This window comes from Lissotriton helveticus, chromosome 1_1, assembly GCF_964261635.1.
Source record: "Lissotriton helveticus chromosome 1_1, aLisHel1.1, whole genome shotgun sequence".
Classification (NCBI taxonomy): domain Eukaryota; kingdom Metazoa; phylum Chordata; class Amphibia; order Caudata; family Salamandridae; genus Lissotriton; species Lissotriton helveticus.
In genome coordinates, this window is record NC_136057.1 from 1,035,841,896 (window position 1) to 1,035,860,142 (window position 18,247).

Consider the following 18,247-nt stretch of genomic DNA (forward strand, 5'->3'; position numbering starts at 1 on the left):
GAGGTAGGAGCAATAGTGAGAAACTCAAGGAGCGAAAAAAAGATAGAAAGAAGATTGGGTGGGATAGAGTAATGGAAAGATAGAACATGCGACTGAGGTGGCGGCCAGAAGGGGGGTAAGGGAATGAAGAAAAGCTCATAAGTGAGAGATATCATGAGCAAAAGAGTAAAATAGAGAGTAGGGAAGAGGTAGAAAGTGAGAACAGGATGACAAAGAGAGACACGAAGAAAACAAGGAACGAGTAGAGTTGTGATGTAAAAGGGAGACAATTGAATCCAAGAAGAGAGAGAGAGGAGTTAGGTGAGGTAAAATTAGATAAATGGAAGAAAAGAACAAGAAGAGGATTGAGGGGTGATAAAGGGAGGGACAATGGAGAGAATTTCCTAAAGAGGTATAATAACAGCGAAGGAAAGTAATGGAAAGAAGGAGGAGCAAAGCAAAATGACTCACAGAGAGAAGAGCAAATGGGGAGAGAAGAAAGGTAAATTGAAGGCAGAGAGAAGAGAGGGAGAAGGAAGAGCGGTGAAGTGTGGATAGAGACAGTGAGAACAGACAGAAGAGTGTCTCTGTCTTACAGTGAGAGGCACAGAGAGGTTGGGAGACATGCCAATGACAAAGAGTTACAGGAAATGGTAAAGGGAGAAAGATGAGCATAAAATGGTTCTCACCTTCTGAGATATTGACTGTGAAGGGGCTTTTGGGAATCTGGGCTCCAGCAAACGTGACATAGACCATGTGGGGCCCCTCCAGCACTGGCCGGTAGGTGCAGCGGTATATGTTGTCCCCCTTGTCCTCCAGAATCACCTCCACGGTGTCTCTGCGGCCCTGGGGGTCCACGATCACCACTCCCACGTCTCCTGTGCCTGCACCTGGGAGACAAGAAACAAGGCACAGAAGAAGAAGCACATGGTCATCAATAACATGGAATGTTTTGGGTGCCACAGTGCAAAAAAGCATTGGGTCAGTTCCACTGTGCGTTGAGGCCAGCAGGGCTAGAGGTCGATTCCTTTCAGTGGTGGACGGACCGCATTATCGACCAAACTCTGCTAGCCATAGCATTGTACTTACTGAAACACAGACATACTATAGAGTAGAAGTGATAGCCAGGAGCCAATCAGAGAGAAGGATTGTCTGAGAATCCCGACATAGTGCGGCAGGGACACCTAGAGACTGGGTAAGATAGCACATTGCACAAGCAGGGAAATATTGTTCAACGAGACTCCTAGGTCCTCATTATGAATGGCCTGTAAAAATTCATGTTATTTCCTTTCCCCAGATATTTCACTACTGGGGTCCTGGTAACATTGGATGGTGGAAAAGAACAGAGATTATGAGTTTTTGAGGAGTAACATGCAGAAATCTGACTTACAATGCAGATTTCTGCATGTTGTCCCTACGGCAGGTGACATTTCTAGGTGGGATACAATTGAGTAGCAGCATTACAATGAACGTATCATTCCGATGGACCCCGCAAATCTCATTACCAGGCCCATTGAAATGAAGGTCCACTCATAACGAGGGCCCTAGTGTACAGCTCCAGTACTGCGGTCCTTGACAAGTTGACAGATATGAGCATGACATTCGCTTTCTATCCATTCCAAGGCACTGCACCTTGTCTATGAGCTGCACTGGTCTCAGCGCTATCAGTGTCTGCAGGGGAGCGGTTACACCACTGACTAGTCATGGTCTGACATTGTTTGGGGAAGAGTTCCTGAGGCAATGGCACTTAACGTTGACTCAAAGTATATACAGTCTAAAGTCCTGGAGGAGCCTCTTCGCTTGTCTCCAGTGGGTCAATCTAGATCCTACACTATCTAGGACAAGAGGGGAATAATATTAGGTTAGCAGCTTGGGCACATGTGAGGGGCTCTTGGAAGCCAGTGCTCAGCTGTTGGTTGTCTCAGAAAAGGCACTAGTTTGAGACGTGAATCCCTTTTTGTGACTAATATGTCTTGTTCTCTTGGGCGCAAGTCTACAGTGATGAGGTTAAGTACATCCTATTCGCCTAGACCTGTGGAATGGGATCATTACATAAATATAATATGACTCTGGTTGGGGATCAGCGCAACTCTTGTTGAAAGGACACCTGAAGTGGGCTCGTTGGAGTCCTGCAGAATGTAGGCAAGCAATTACCATCCTTACCTGCTGTGTAGATGTCAAAGTAAGTGGGCTTGTTGGCTACATTGCCCACAGGTTCCAGGCCAGGTCCCCTCGCCGTCACTTTATTGGCATCTCCCAGGCCCATGCCCACGTTGACGTTGAAGGGGCTCTTATCGATGTCCTGGCCAGCAAACAGCACTGTGACCTGAAAGGCAAAGCTTGGTATGAGATCCTTCGGGAGTGAGATTATGTACATTGTTCTAAAAGTTGTAAAGGATATACTGAGGTCTATTTGGTGTCCATCAATCTGAGTCAATATTGATTGAATGAGCACGAAACACTCTTGTTTGGTGTTGTGTGTTTAAAGTCTTGTTCTAAGTGAGAGTCAATAGAAGAACCCCGATGAGCGACACTTTAGTGCGTTGGCAGGACACAATGCATTGGAAATTGTTGGGAACTTTAGCTATCATTGTCACTAGTTCAAATCATTTTTTCCAGAAGCTTATGGCTACAAACTTAGTTGCTGTTAAAGAGAGGTTGTAAAATACTTTCCCACCATCACAAAGATGGCACCTATCAGAATACAGATGTCCTTCTAAAAATAGGGTAGAGAAAAACTGTTGAAGTCAGTGGCCACTTGCAGCACTGCTGACTGAAAAAAGATAGCCATCATTTTTAAAAGCAGATTACAAGCACTGATGTGGTGAAACACAATAATAATATCAGATGAATGACCTCGGAGCAGTCACACTTCCATTAAGATTTGTATAGCTGGGCATAATCTGGAGATATTTTGGAACTAAAGTACACGTATATGAACTGTAGCTATAAATAAAAAAACAACACCAAAGAGCAAGAATATTTAGTCATTTTAAGAGTACATGGGTGACTGATTCAGAGGTGTACTGTAGATATTAGCACATGGCACTGACCAGAGCAAAGGCAACAGCAAACACATTCAAAAGACCTAAACATGGCCCCCAGATGCCCCCCAGTTGTTCACAGCAAGGTAGTCTACTTGTTGGTGGCCAATCAAGAAAGGGGTCAATTATAACATGAAGTCAGTAAGACAAGAGCAGGTGGGGATCTAGATTCAATGTTTGCAATGATTTACAAATCACCCATTGGAGTCCTATTCACAAAAGAGCTTTAACCGCATGCGTGCGGGCGGAATTCCGCCCGTACGCTGGGTTTTAGGGATTCGCACTTTACGTGACGAGCTGGGCTCGTCATGAGCGTGCGAGGAGGCTACGCCATGACGAGCCCAGCTCGTCATGAGCGTCGAAGGGGTTAATTGACTCTTTGTATAGTAGACAGGTGGCTTTTTCGTCAAACCCCTGATTTTCTCAAAGGAAGTCTGACCCCTTACACCACAATTAGGACAATAAAATCTAAACAACTCAATTTTCTTCTGTTTCCTCGTTTTAAAAAATCATCTGTGGTTGGGAGACCATTTTCATCGCTTGCCGCTCGATTCTGGACTCAGCTTCCTCTTGATTTTAGGCAGATTAATGCTCATTTGTCCTTTCGTAAAAAGTTGAATGCCTCTCACTTTGGTTCTTAATTCCTAGCTACATTCATCAGCTTCCAGCGCTATGAGACCTTCGAGTATTTGTGTGCTCAATAAATTCTCTATTTCATAACATAACAATTTGTATGAGGAGAACAGCACATTGCCCATCATCAAGTATACCCTGATGTTTACTTTAACTTCTGTGTGTGATCCTAAGGTGATTTAAAGAGAGTAAGAATTGAAGTATGAGGGAAGAGATTGAGGGGCGATGCCTATGGCCATGGAGAACCACTCTATATCCTTACCTTGTGTAGCCCAGCAACTTTCGGCACATAGGTCACAGAGTATGTCCTGTTCTTGTCGTTGTTGGGGACCACTTTGGCCTGAAAGACAAGAAAAGGCCGAAGAGAAGTCAGCAGAGTCACGAAGTAAGCAGAAGCACCCAATGTCTCGCTCTAAACATCCCCATTCCCAGCTCTCATATTATCTAATAGGGTCTTACCCTTGATCCCATAAGCCACAAAGAAGTTAAGGGAATTTCAGTCCTTCTCAGAACTGCTCCAAGCCAGCAGTGATGAAGAGTGGACACTCGTTTGTTTTGTTTCAGAGGTGTTTCTGAGCTCATGTTCACTTCTGTGTCCATCTTTTCCATCACTCCGTTGGCACTAGCACATGCAGGCCTCTTTTATTCCCCTCTGTGCAGGGTTGTAGGTCCATAGAAACACACTGCTTGCGCATTCACAATGCCAGACTCACATTTTCCTTTCATCCTGTAGGATATTGAGGTTTAACTTAAGGGTTTCCCTCTTCGCCTCACTGGTCCTAATTATACTTTACTTTATTTGGCTCTATGTGGCCTCACAAGCACCTTGATCTTTAAACTCTCACAGTAGATCATTGATGTCAGACACTCCTTTGAATCTTTAGGAATCTGGGTAGTTTAAGATGACGGTGAGCATCTACCTCACACTATTTCAGTCCCTGACCCCCTATATAAAGCCGGTGCAGCACAATCAGAACTGGAGATAAGTGGGAACCTACAGAAAGAGTTCTGGCAATGATTTTTTTTACAAGAAAAAAGTTCCCCCTCAATTGTTTGTACCCATCTGAGAGTGTGTCTAGGGGAGGCTATTTTATCTGATAACAGGTCTGAAAAGAAAAGCTATTACCATGTTACAGATTGAAAACGTAATGCATTTATTCAAGGTATTTGATGTGTTGGCAGGCCACTGGCTATCTGACACTGAGTTTGTACTTGTATTTGCTCCCTCTACTCCACCTGTCTTTCTGCTGCCAACTCCCCCAGATGGTGAGTTCCTAAACTAAATAATGTTTTATTTCCAGCACTGAGTGAGATTCTAGAGATAAAGATCAGAGGAGAGTGACAATTTTTTTAATATACCAAGAGACTTTTCAACACGACACTGAATGAGTGGTCAGGCTTGCCTGAAATATGACTGACTCTGCCTCAGCCACATGTCAGTGGCTTTCAGATGCATCAGCCTATTGGGAAAACTCAAAGTTACCTAGCAGGCCAATCTGTTTATGGTGGTTTGCAAAGTGCTTAATTTAAGCTGGTGGTTTCCGGCGCTCAGAACCGGCACTTCATTGTCAGCACCGGCACGTATCACAGTCTGCCACTAGGTGGCACTGTTTCTCTAATTTAGAGATGAGCACACCAACAGTTCTTTATTAATTCAAGGTACATTAAACTGACTGAAACCTTCCACCCAAGGCATTCTTATAGTTTGGGGACCTGGAATAGTCTGAATTGTCCCACATGTGCGGTGTGATGATTACTAGTTTTACTAGTTGTGTTGGGACAGTCATTGGCAGCGCTGGCAGGGGCAATCAGTGGTCCAAGCAGCAGTGGCCCTGACAAGGGCCGCAGCACTTATTTTTTTTTACAAAGTAAGCGCTGGTTTCCTCTTCATAGGCAGGTATCACTTTGCACCTACAGGGAATGTCCTGTTTGTGAGGGTCAAAGTTCGAATTAAAGTACAGACTGTCAGAAGGCATCCTAACCCATTTATGGCTGTGGGGCAGATTGGTATGGCACAAACATTCTCTTGTAAATAAATACATGGCCCTGTGTCTTGTGCATTTTAGAACAAACATCTGATTACTACAGCTTTCCTGGTGACATGAAAAAGGATGGAAATGGGGATTTGCAGAGAGAAGAATTAAAAAATGTCTGCAAGGATTGAGAGAGGTTTCTTCAAAAGAGGGAACAATCAGCTGACAATGTATTGTCTCCTCTTATATAGCACACACACCACAATTCATTGAAGCTTAATGTTACTAATGCCAAAATCAATGTTATCACTTTCATTAACTGAGTTATTATCCCTTCCAGAACTCGAATCGTGATTTGGAGATCTGATGATTGATGGACGAAAGGAAGCTACACCTGTTCATTGAGCTATTTTATTAATGGCCAGCCAACAGAGACCCATACCTCCTCTCTGTGTCCCTCTGGGTCCTCGATGAACACCAACACTTCACCCAGGCCGGCCAGAATGGTCTCCACTGTGAAATGTGCCGGCTTCAGAACAATGTTGCCCTGGGGCTCAATACCTGTGGCAAGGAAAGAGGCAGGCAAAAGGTTAGTGTCGATGGTTGACATGGAACAACACAACAACAGGACCGGTGAGCTGCAAGAAAACATTGTGGACAGACACCTAGTCCACCGAAACACGAATAGCTTGACCCGTGGACAGAACTGCACTAGGTCAAGCCAAAGAACTGAGTGAACAAACTGATGTGACCCTTAGAAGGTCTATGGCAATGTACCGAAGGCCTAACTTATATATATTGTGGAGGTTAAACTCCTATGCTAAGACGAAGCCTGACATATATGTAGACATCACAAATCAGACAGAAGCACACTGGGTCATACTGTCGCACTGTGCAAAACTCCAAGCTATCATGTTCCTGAAATCAGCTACATCAATGAAGGTATATCTATGCCAACTCTCCCCCAGAGAGAAAAGAATTGAACGATCTAAAGAAATGTATTTCCAAAGTCAATGCAACAATAATACTTGCACAAGCAATGACTTATTATTGTTAGTGCTCAACAAGCAACCACGCCAGACCAAACTATGACACTGATATCAATGGTCTTCGGTTTAATATTGTGACTGTCTGTAGAAAGAAACTACCGGGAAAGTGAGACTCAATGCCAAGCAGTGCAAAAACCCTTGGCGGACAGAGTGGGCATCATTTTGTACATTTAAAAAATACAAAAGTAGCAATGAGCTTCCTTTGATTCTTTGAATGTGGGGAGGTAGAGTGAGTGAGGGGGAAAGGGACAGGGGTGGAAAAGGTAATGAGGAGGAAGGAGAAGAGCGAGAGAAAGAGCAAAAGCTGATCATGGGTAATGCACTGTGTGAGTGAAACACGGAATCTGAAGTCTGCTCTGGTTAAAGACCTGAAGGTCTTAAATAAATTAATAAAACGTGAGGCACCGATAAACCAGTATGAATGCCTTGGCGGAAGATACAACCAACCGCATATTAATTACTCAAGACTAGGAAGCAGTTCAGCCCAAACAACATGGCCAGAATTTATGAGCTGATTCAAATGATCAAATCATTAACAACATAAGTTCCTGCTTTTGTTCAAAATTCACAATTCCTCAATGATGTGTGAGCCAAGCCTTTGCTTTGTATATGAGTGTGATATACAAAGGTGCGTTAAAATTGGTTCCTTGCCAGTTCTTATATGCTTGTGCTGCATCTTATGTTACTTTTATTATACAGGAGTATTGTGATGCCCACATGCCCATTTCAACTACAGCCTTGAATCCCTCACCCTTCTCTGCAGTACCCACCTGGTCCATACGCTTTGGCTTTTTTGGGGTAAAGTTGCTTGGATCTGAGGGGAGCTCCAGGCTTCAGCTTGGCTTTTGGAAATTGCGACAGGTAGGTCATGACTGAATGCTCGTCTACGTTGGGATCCACGATCTCCTCCGGTGCAATAACCTGTAACACAATAAAAGAAGGTGAGGAGCTACTCAGCAAGGCAGCGCTATTCGTCTTGTATACCACTTGAAAGACACAGCTGTCAGGTTGGGCTATCACAGTCACTTCAGAGAGAGAGAAAGATAGAGTAATTTAAAGTTGGCGAATAAATGTTTCTCCTAAAAGTTATTGCAGGTTGGAGCCAGTTCTAATGGATTGTGTAGCGTTTGATGGATCAGCCTGTCTTTGGATGGGTGGGTGAAAGAGAGCTGAATCTTAAAAAATCAGATGTTTAGCATTTCATTTGGGTTTTAACACTGACCTCTTGGGACCTGTCATGAAGAGAGGCTCTAACAGTAACAACAAACTAGAAAAATATTACCATTCCCAGTGAAATGGATGTGTATAAAAAGTCTTCGATGGTGGACTTGCAAAGATGTCTAGGTGGTGGGGCAGTGACCCAGACGAGGGTATTAAGATGCTGTCTACAACAATACTCATGTGTCGACATATGGGAATACTCTGGTCTGAGAAACTAGCATATTAGTGCAAAGAAAGACTTTTCTATTTGGCCCTCCTTATCTAAATGCACACATCTGTTTCTCCTGCTGGGTTGTACTGCACTTGTGTCTGTGACTGTTTGACATGCACAGTTAGAACATGACTACAATTTCATTCCTAAACGCATTTCCTTAGGAAAAACATGCATCTCTCCATTCCTATGCTCATTGAAGAAGGAAAATGGCCAATGACCTGTTGTTGTTTCTATATGACGGGATATGTTTTTTTTTTTAATAGAATTTCATTATATACAGAAACAGTTGTATTCGGTCTTAAATTATATGTGCACTATGGGCACTATTCCCAAAGGTAAATATATATATGTATATTTACTCACTTGCATATCTTCTCCTAAACCTAGGTGGAACGCTCCACTTTCTTGCAATTCACCATTTCTGAGTGAAGATTCACACCTAGGTGTAGACTTACATGTCTCCAGCCCATCAAATCGGGGAGCGAGCCTCCTACACCATACTTTACAAGTTACATCTAGTAAACTTTCACCTAATGATGGAGATCAGAGTGGAGATAGCCCTCTGGGATGGTTATAGGGAAATGTAATAAAGGTCATTATTTTTGTAAATATACATATATATTTTATGTATATATTAAATGTAAGGCAATTTAAAATATTTATTGTATAACTGGTACAAATTAAATGTTGCAGCACATTTACTCATTAATTAAATTAAATGTGTATTCATGATTAAAATAATGCAAATATATCAATTTCACTTATTAATATATATTCATTTTAACCAAAAATGTTGATGCAATTACCAAATTGGCATTTTTATGTATATCTAATTTCAGTAAACTTGCTTATAAGTTATGTATTTCTTTAATTTAAATGCTTGCAACTTTTTCAAAAAGAAGTTAAAAAGTGTAATTTCATTTTTATTTTGGTTTATTATTATATATTGTTTTAATGTAAAAGGTAATCAATGAATTAATTAATGTATTTATTTGTATAGCGCAGCTAATACCATGGGGCGTCACTGAGTACTCATTAGTTTTCATTGAATATATATAATATATTATATCAAAATTGATTGAATTGAATTAACATTAGTTCCTTTGCGGTATTAATTCCCTGCCTCCGTTGCTTTAGATGGGAATGAGTTGCAATGCTAGTGGTTGTCCATGTAGGGTGCTTGACTTACTCAAAGGCTGGCCTATAGTACATTTACGCCTGTTTTGACAATGTTTGGACTGTGGTTACTTTGGAACTGTATTTTGTGAATTGCAAAGGTCTTAACCATTAGTTGGTGTGTGTTTTGTATTAGCCTGTCCCTCACAAATCTCTTACCCCACTCGTTTTGGAGTAATCATTCCCCTTTTTATTACCATTTTCCTGTACACGGAGATCTCTGCGAATGATTTGGCGATCTCCGCACAGAAAAGTTAGGAGTGGTAGAGGTCACCGGCCATAGGTTTGTAAAGGGCATTCTGTAGTATGTGGCTAGTAGTACTGTACTACGGATTCTACTTGATACTGGCTCTATGTTTTCCCTTAAACTATTTATGCTGCATTCTTTAAAGAAGTCCTTGTAGTTTATTACTTTGTATCTGACAATAGTAACTATTATAACCTTCAAAAATGTTATAATTTCACAATCACAAAGGTCAACCTTTTTTCTAAAATCCCAGCTATTGCACATCATCTCTCAGCCAAGAATACCAATTATCTATAAATTTCTACCCATGTGTGCAACTGTTTGAATACTAATTCTAGTTTTAAATTCCACATATTTTATAACTCTGCATTTTACAACCCAGCTTTTTTTCACACTTAATAATGGTTGCAATCAAGGTTACCATGAGAGACTAGTATATATATATCTTTTATGATATGTGTAGCTTTATGCACGATAGGAGAATATAGGCAAAGCATAATTTCCAACATCAATTCCAGAGGTGAGAAAATTGTTTTTTTTTAATTTTTACACAAACTATTCCTCTAACTGCTACCCATGGAATAAAGCTAACTTTTCTGATTTCTTCCTTTGGTTTGGAAATTTGTACTACTCGGCTGGACCCAGAGCTCCCTTGCAGAGAAAGTCACTTGCTGCTACGCTACAGAGTGTTGTGTTTACAACAGGAGTCACACTGGCCCAACATCTGAACACTCTATGAGGCATTTAATGCTGCAGTGGCATCTATTATGCCAGCCCATCTAGCACCCAGGAGACAACTGCTGTCACACCCCGTCATACCTGTGGCACTCCGAGCCAGTCATCGGCTTGCTGCATGGCTTCCCGGGCGTTCTCCACGGGCTGGGCTGGGTCCCAGGTCTCCCAGTCAGGACACAGACCTGCAGGCGGCAAGAGAGGAAGTTAGTGAATGAAGGAAGGTGGTAGTGGCTTGCAGACCCATGCATGCAGTACACCGCTTGTCCATGAGGCCACTGAGCACACACACTCGCACTGTCTCCATTCATCGTCCCATGTCATGAGGCCCCTAAGCACATGCACCTGTCATAACTCCATGTATGTGTCCATTCCATGAGATTCCTGAACACATGCACCTGCAATAACTCCATGTATGTGTCTATGTCATGTCATGAGGCCCCCCACGGACAATTTCTTCTCTCGGCCAACATCCAACACATCACCCAGAGGCCATTGATCCACATAATTCCATATGTCTGTATTACCTTTTCATCAATCAATCCACACCTGTTCTTGTGTGGCGCTTTTTAGGGCTCTCTGCCCATGCTCTTTCTGAGGCTGATTATTCATCGGCTGCAGGACAGGCTTACCTCTAGGCCTGGGAGAAAAATCATATCTTTGCTTTTCTTCTAAGCTACTTCAGAATAACGCAAACTAATACAAGGAGGGCCAGGGCTTCACAGATGAGTCTCCAAGGTGTGATCAGATCCTCCCCCACACGGGGAAGACCCACCTTGGCACAGCAGTCCTCTTTGCCCTTGATAGTGTGGGTCATGATTGGCTATCACAGCTCTTTCTTTTCTAGTCCACCTCCAGCGTGTTGTGCTCTAGTTTACCCTTCAAAGGAAACCCTCTCAGGGATCAGGAAACACAGGTAATGCTCACTTCTGGAATGATGTGGTGAGATGTTCTCTGCATTCAGCAGTGTCCGAGGCAGCTCTGTTAAACATTTTGGTGTTCTGGAAATTAAATGAATATTATAATCCAGTCAAGACCATACCAGAGGCTTGATCCTGGTCCTCAGATGATTCAATGAGAATGAATGTACTTTTTTTCTGATTAACCTCAAATGGTCGAAGCAGAACGCCTAGTAGCGGCCACCTGGGAGACGGCCTGACTGATTGGATTTGGAAACCGATCCAAGGCATCTCACTTCCTTTTCCAGGAATTCGCTCTTTCCATTTATAGATAAATTGCTCCACAATAGAGAGTTGGTAGAGCTCGAAAATCTTTGCGCGTGTTAGAGTTAAACTGTGCAACCACCTGCTTATCAGAGGCCACACAAAGGTGGCTACTGGCATCCAACCTGTCCTTGGAGGCTGTCCAGGTAGATATTTGGCGGCTATTGAGGCAAGTCTGAAGATGCCCCAAAGAACATCTGAGTACAATTCGTGCATGACGAGTATTTAAAGTCCTTGGCCTAGATTGTAGACCCTAGAAGCATACGCAGATGTTAAACAATAGAAGGCTTGCGGTAAGACTTAGATCAATTATCCACACCAACAGTGTCGCCCTGGATGCCACTGATTAATTGGGGCTCGTCAACAACCATTTTGTGCTTTTAGATATCAAATTATATGGATAAGTCCAATAAATGAAGGTGTGTAGGGACTTTGGCCTGCAGGCACCAGTGGAGGTGAAAATTACACCGTAACAGTAACAATAGGGGTCTACTGCCCTGTTGATGACATATCGGATTCTTGGACTTCTACTGAATTGCTATGGGACCTGGAACTGGTCTCCAATTTAACTTTCTGGCTAAGGCTGAAACCACTCCCACCCAGAAGGAAATATTTTTGTATATTGAAGACTTCTGCAGAGCAGCTGCACGTGTCAACTGATTGTACGCGAGCAGACCCAGGAGACAGCAGAATGAAGGGATTCCATGAAATGGATTCTGTGTCATTTTCAGACCACTCACTTTTATTTATTGTGATCTTAGTCTAAGTGGTGAAAGAATGCTTGTCCATGTGTAAGCAACCCCGTTCTTCTAAATAATTCAATCGACATAATATAAGCACACAATATTTGTAAACATACAAAAAATCACTTTTGCTTATGATCGGATAAATTAACGGAGTTTGTTTCGTGACTGTTTTATGCACTGTCCTCAGACACTCCCAACACATTGTACACACATACATATTCACGCTGCACATGACAGAGAAATCAGTGCTTTCAAAATAAAGTGTTCATCGGCAGAAATGCATTGATTACAGAATAAACCATTTCTTTCTGATTTACTAAAAAAAGTACAGACAATGTTTTGGTTTACAGTGATAATTTGATACAATCTTCTTCAGAACATTATCTATTGAACATTGAGATACATGTTGGTCTCTTTTTGCTGCAATCCGTCTGCTGTGAAGAGCCCCCCCCCCACCGCCCCCCATTGGCGGTTCCTCCCTGTTACATTTAGAGAAAATCAAAAAAATTAAAAACTGGAAAAATTGAGGTTATGATCAGGCATCAAAAATTTAATGACATAGTCATTGTTCAACAATTCCCCTCCCATTCCTTATTGTCTGGTCACTGGTTAGTTAGGCGATAGCAGCCTTCTTTGTGTTTAATTTTGACCCCTTGATTGCCTGAACACTTGGGGGCAGATTTACAATAACTGGCGCATCCCTACATATCAGCAGGGATGCGGCAGTTATTGTGCGTCACGGCTCCGCCACCATAGATGCGCCGCATTTACAATGCGGTGCACCTTGGGGCAAAAATGGACAGATGTGTGACGCATCTGCTGCCGTGAAGGCGGCGCATTGCTGGAGCGACGCAGCTCCAGCAAGGCTTGGAGGTGCCCTATCCTTAAAATGCTGCATCAATCCTTACGCCTGCTTCAAGCAGGCGTAGGGTTTTGACGCAGCATGGCCTTAAAAGTGGCTGAGTGAAATCTTGTAGATTTCACTCAGCCACTTTTAGGAGGCGTTCCTGCGCCGGAACGCCACTCTTGCGCCGGAACGCCTACATGTGGCGCAGGGCTTTACCACGTGATGCATCTCCCAGATGCGTCACGTTGTAAGTATCCTGCACCATGGTGCTGGCTTTGCGCAGCCGGCGGCGTAAAAGAGGCGCAAAGGGCTTGTAAATCTGTCCCTTGTTATTTTTCTCTTACCCCAATATTTATAATGACACTAACATGTAAGATTGGAAAATGGCTTGGTGAGGTGTTTTTCATATTTAGCTTATATTTTCTGAGAAATATGTACTGTTAAAGAAATCGTCTAGGAGGTATCCAGACATAGATAGCGCTGGAAATTTATGAGGCAAAGCACTCGTGTGTGGTATGGTTTTCATCTGCACACCCTGGTGTAGGGCTCAAAAGGGCCACAAGTTCCTCCAAATTTTCAACCCTCCATTTTTCACCAATGCTGTCACATGAGTAAGCTGTACGACATATTAGAGATGCCAACACACTCTCCAATCCTTCACCTGATCCCAGTGCTATCAGCGATATCGAATGCACCCAGCTTCTAGCAGGTGGTGAGAAGCAGTGGGTAGCAGGCATCCTTAGTGAATCTGCTTTCGAGGCACTATTCAAGCATGAGTTCTTTTTCTTGGTGGGAGAAACAGCAGAGACACATTGCTCCTTCCACTAGGTAAGGAGGACCAATCAGGAAACAGGTTCTTTACCTCACTATTGATAATAATCTATGCTATGCTCTGATTGGTACAAGTATTCATTCATTGACTCCTATGGCGTCCTAATCAGATTCAGGGAAGTGATTCAAAGATGCTTTGTGCACATTTCCACAGTTGAATGTTGCTTTCATTAGGATTGTATGACTGTTATCAGAAGATAATGATGTTGCAAAGCGCCTAGTGTTTGATCATTCACTGGGACACCGCTCCCTGTCTTTCAGCTTGACGCAGATGTTTACAGTAAGACCTTTCAAAGGAACCATTGAGAACCTTGCCCATTACAAGTATGCCTTGCATTGGATGCTCTATATTTTCCACCCTTTAAAGGTAACTAAATATAATATTAAAATTTTATTGGAATGTATTGATTACTGCAGGACATCAGTCGGCGGCAAAGCATCCCTGAGGCTTCATCATGTAGAGAAGAGGACATTAGAGGGACCGGACAAGGAGCGGAAGCCAGACTACCCATGCATGGAGGTTACGTGAGGCTCTTGTCGGTCTCCCTGACTCTGCCCATTGTTGGCTGTGGGACAATCAGTCTGACTGCTTAATGTAAAGGAAACACAGTGGTGTCTATATGTGAATACACCTCTTCAGCGGTGGGGAGAGAGCTTGAAGAAACACAAAAGAGCGGCTCGCGTAGACTATCTGGAGACCTGGAATGGCTCGATGATCATCAGACTTTGTTCTGTTTAAACAACCAGGCCCAGAAAGGAATAAAGTGAAACAGGAATGGCGTGTGGCGGCTATGAGCTCACCGCTGGCCCGAGATCATAGATGCTTTGAGATTTGGCAGCCTACATTTGGTTGCAACTTCTCTCTCGTCGCAGGACCAATGGGATCGCTACATCACAGCTTTTGAAAAATGCACTAGCCCAGGACGGATAAAAATTGGTCACTGGGCAACAGTAAGAGTCATTGTGGCTGCCCCTGGGCACAGACTGATCTCTATAGAATATGTGACTACACAGTATTTTTTTGCACGGGCAGAGTCATTCACCGGCTAGGAGAGATGAGTTAGGATTTTAATGTCATTTAAGAAAGGTGCATGACTGAGTGAGAAGTTTGTATAGTTAAAAAAAGATGCATGTTCGGTGCTTTCTAAAGGCCATGGAAGTGTACCTGGGAAGACACGTGTATAATGAGTAGTGATGTGGTGAATGAGTGAGAATACTGTCAGAGAATAGTTAGAACGTGCCTCTGTTCAAATTTTATGTTGTGTCAATGTTTGTGCATTGTATAGCGCTTACAACAATTTGTATGGTCCATGGCTCATTCAAAATCAGGGGGCTCTTTATGCTTCTAGGTTGTCTTTCACTAAAACCAAAGTGGTTTAGTTATATGGGATACTCATCTTTGAGGTAAGAATTGGCCACTGGGTTGTTTAGTTAAAGGCAGGACTGGACAGTGACAGGTTAGATCCTGTTAGTAAGCTGTGGGATGCACTATGAGAGAAGAACGCTTTGATGAAATCGCCTTTGTTCAAACGTACAAGTTCTCAATACATGACTAACGCCCGGCCATCGCCTGGTCTCTCATGAGGTACACATAGCATGTTCCCACCCGGCCGGCGTCCTGCGACGGTCACTTACCAGGGGCACAGTTGTCCACCAGGGCTCCCAGGGCCTTGCCATCCTGCCAGTCCCTGTGGAAGTTGGTGATGGGCAGCTGTGGGATCTTGTTTTGAATCCAACCCAGGAGCCTCTGTTTGGGGGTCTGTTTCTTGGCATCTTCCTCATCCTCGTCCTCCCACATGGGCATGGAGATGGAATAGTGCAGGATAAGGGTCCAGATGAGACCCAGGATAAGTTTGAGGTTTCCATCGACGATGGCTTTGCTGTCTGCAGGAAAGAGAGGAGAAAGCAGCTGTTAGGTCAGGGAAACTCCTCTCTGCAGCCAATGAAATGCATGATTTTCATACGCATGGGACGGGCAAAGATTCAAATGAAGGCTGTGCCACCCCATTACACTCCAGAACATCAGCCCGATAACCCACCAAAATAATTAGAAGTATTATGCTTCCTTCCTTGCACTCTCCTGGTCTCTATAATACACTCCCTCAGTACTCGGAGTCAAGCTACTGGTGGTGCAAAGTGCTGTGCAATTAAAAAAGAAAGATCATTAACAACATGAAAATATAGAGGGAGTAAAGCGCCCCCACAGCCTCTGCACTGCAACACCATGCCACAAGGAGGCGCTCTACCCTTGTTGCTCCCTGGCCTGGTAAGAAACCTGGAGGTGTAAAACAAATCCCCCACCTACACCCGCCTTTCACTCTTTAAAAGACACGCATCTGAACATTTCAAAACTGCAATTGTTTAGAGATCTTCCTTCCAACTGCCAATCCCTCGGCGCCATGACAGGCCGCTTGTCTTGTGATTGCAAACCACAACTAGTACTATCAAACAATTAGATCACATTCCACCTATAGGCAACCTTTTTAAAACAGCTCAACAAGTCACTGTGTCTTCTATGCCACTGAGCAAAGAGGGGCGCCATTTTCTAAAGGAAAAAACAAAGGTACCATATTGGTTAGGCATTCAATCTCCATGAATGCGAGAGGAGGTAAGAATAGATCTACACATGCGCTTTAATGGTTTGTTACATTATGTGCCCTAAAGGGCTTAACGCAACCCAGAATCTGCCTCAATGCACAGGAGAGAGAAAGTAAGATTCAGGGGACGGGATTGAGAGGCAGGTCGGTGAATGGACAGAGATGTCCCAAACAGCCTGGTTAGCAGAACAGGAATGAAGTAGCAGAAGAGGAAAAGTGGGCCCAGGAGTGGCAAGAAAGGAACATAAACCATGAGTTTGATAGGGACAGATTGAATTAACATTAGCATTAATAGCCTTTATCTTAAAGGAATTAAATGCCTACTTAGCCCCTTTCACTCAGCGCTTTTGCCTTGGCTGCACCAATGAACCAGCATCAAGGCCTCAGCAATGGGTGCGGCCTTCTGCTGATGACATCACACTTGGCTACCAGGCGCCCTTTGGAGGGGCGGTGAGTTGATATGGCGTCTTGAGTGGGTTTTGGCTGGATGTGTTGAGATGAGGTTGATATGGACAAGATCAACTTATTGGGTTGAATTAAACATGAATGTAAGTTTTATTTATGCCAGTGCTATGTACGTACAGGAATATGAGAGATGGTGTGCATTCTGGCTAGGCCCAGCACCCTGAAATCCCATGATCTTGCTAACCCTGCTCCTTGCTAACCCCTCATCAGTTTTAAAAGCAAAATTATTCCTCTCTCTGAACTACGTCCACCTAGCCTTCCCCGGAGCCCTCACCAAGTTTCTGACAAACCATCAAATTTCTGCCTATAAGAAGGTTCTAGAACTCCCACGACAGGCCAGGAAAGCAAGAGTAAGGTTGGAGCTGGGCCTCACCCGACCAGACATCAGTTGCCTCGGGGATACTCTAAAATATTACATCAACACCCTGCGAGCTCCAGAAAACTCTCTGAAAAGGCTAATTTAAACTATCTTTGAAGAAGGTCGATCTCCATGGCAGGTTCAGCTGGCAGAAGCCGTAGATATGCTAGAAATAGATGCTCAAAATGTGCACAATTTAAACATTCCGGTAACCGCATGGAAAAGAACAGTGAACACACAGGTAAAGAAAATATCCTACGAAAGAGATCTGGAAAGTTTACACCATCATCCCAATCTCTCTGCACTGGACGCCTCCTACACAGTGGGCAAACCACAGCAATACTTTGAGCAAGCACTGACAGTCCCGGCCCGAAAAAAAATCGCCTATATGAGACTGCTTGCACTGCCTATCGCGGATTTTAACCAAGCCTGGGCCCGGAAGGACAATTTAGCAGCATGTCGTCTTTGCAGCTATCACCGGGAATCCTGGCTCCACTTGTTGTGCTGCTGTCCTAAACTGGCTAGCGAGCTGCACCAGCTGGTTGTTCCCATCTGCAGGTCTCATGCCCTAGTACGATGTAGAGAAGTCTCAGACCTGTGTTTTTCTGCTAAAACAACCCAAATAGCCGCACGGCTAGGGAAATTCATAGAAGCAATCAGGGCAGCCTTGTCACAGAAAACTGAGTCACTAAAACAAAAGCAGCCGGGCTTCAAGCAAGAGAGACTATAATAATACTCTCCACAAAGCTTTATGTACTTGCACTTTACTGCCATTTTGGATAATCGTTTTTAATATTTTAAACTTCTCTACAGTTCGTAGCAAGTTGCCGGAGATTTAAAAAAAAAAAATTCTTCTTTTCTTCTTTTCTTTGGAAGTTTTTTGTAAAAATTGTATATTGTAACGATTTTAAA

General features: G+C 43.4%; 1 protein-coding gene across 4 annotated transcripts in view; it reads right to left on the bottom strand.

Moving 5' to 3' along the window:
* FLNC (filamin C) overlaps positions 1-18,247 on the bottom strand; it is a 201,131-nt gene that overhangs the window by 119,123 nt on the left and 63,761 nt on the right. For all 4 annotated transcript variants that reach the window (XM_078677798.1, XM_078677808.1, XM_078677804.1 and 1 more), the window contains exons 2-8: positions 15,551-15,799; positions 10,356-10,453; positions 7,449-7,599; positions 6,072-6,190; positions 3,919-3,996; positions 2,143-2,305; positions 669-869 (exon numbers count right to left, since the gene is read on the bottom strand). In XM_078677798.1, the coding sequence (XP_078533924.1) occupies positions 669-869; positions 2,143-2,305; positions 3,919-3,996; positions 6,072-6,190; positions 7,449-7,599; positions 10,356-10,453; positions 15,551-15,799 (1,059 nt within the window). The remainder of the gene's footprint in view (positions 1-668; positions 870-2,142; positions 2,306-3,918; positions 3,997-6,071; positions 6,191-7,448; positions 7,600-10,355; positions 10,454-15,550; positions 15,800-18,247) is intronic.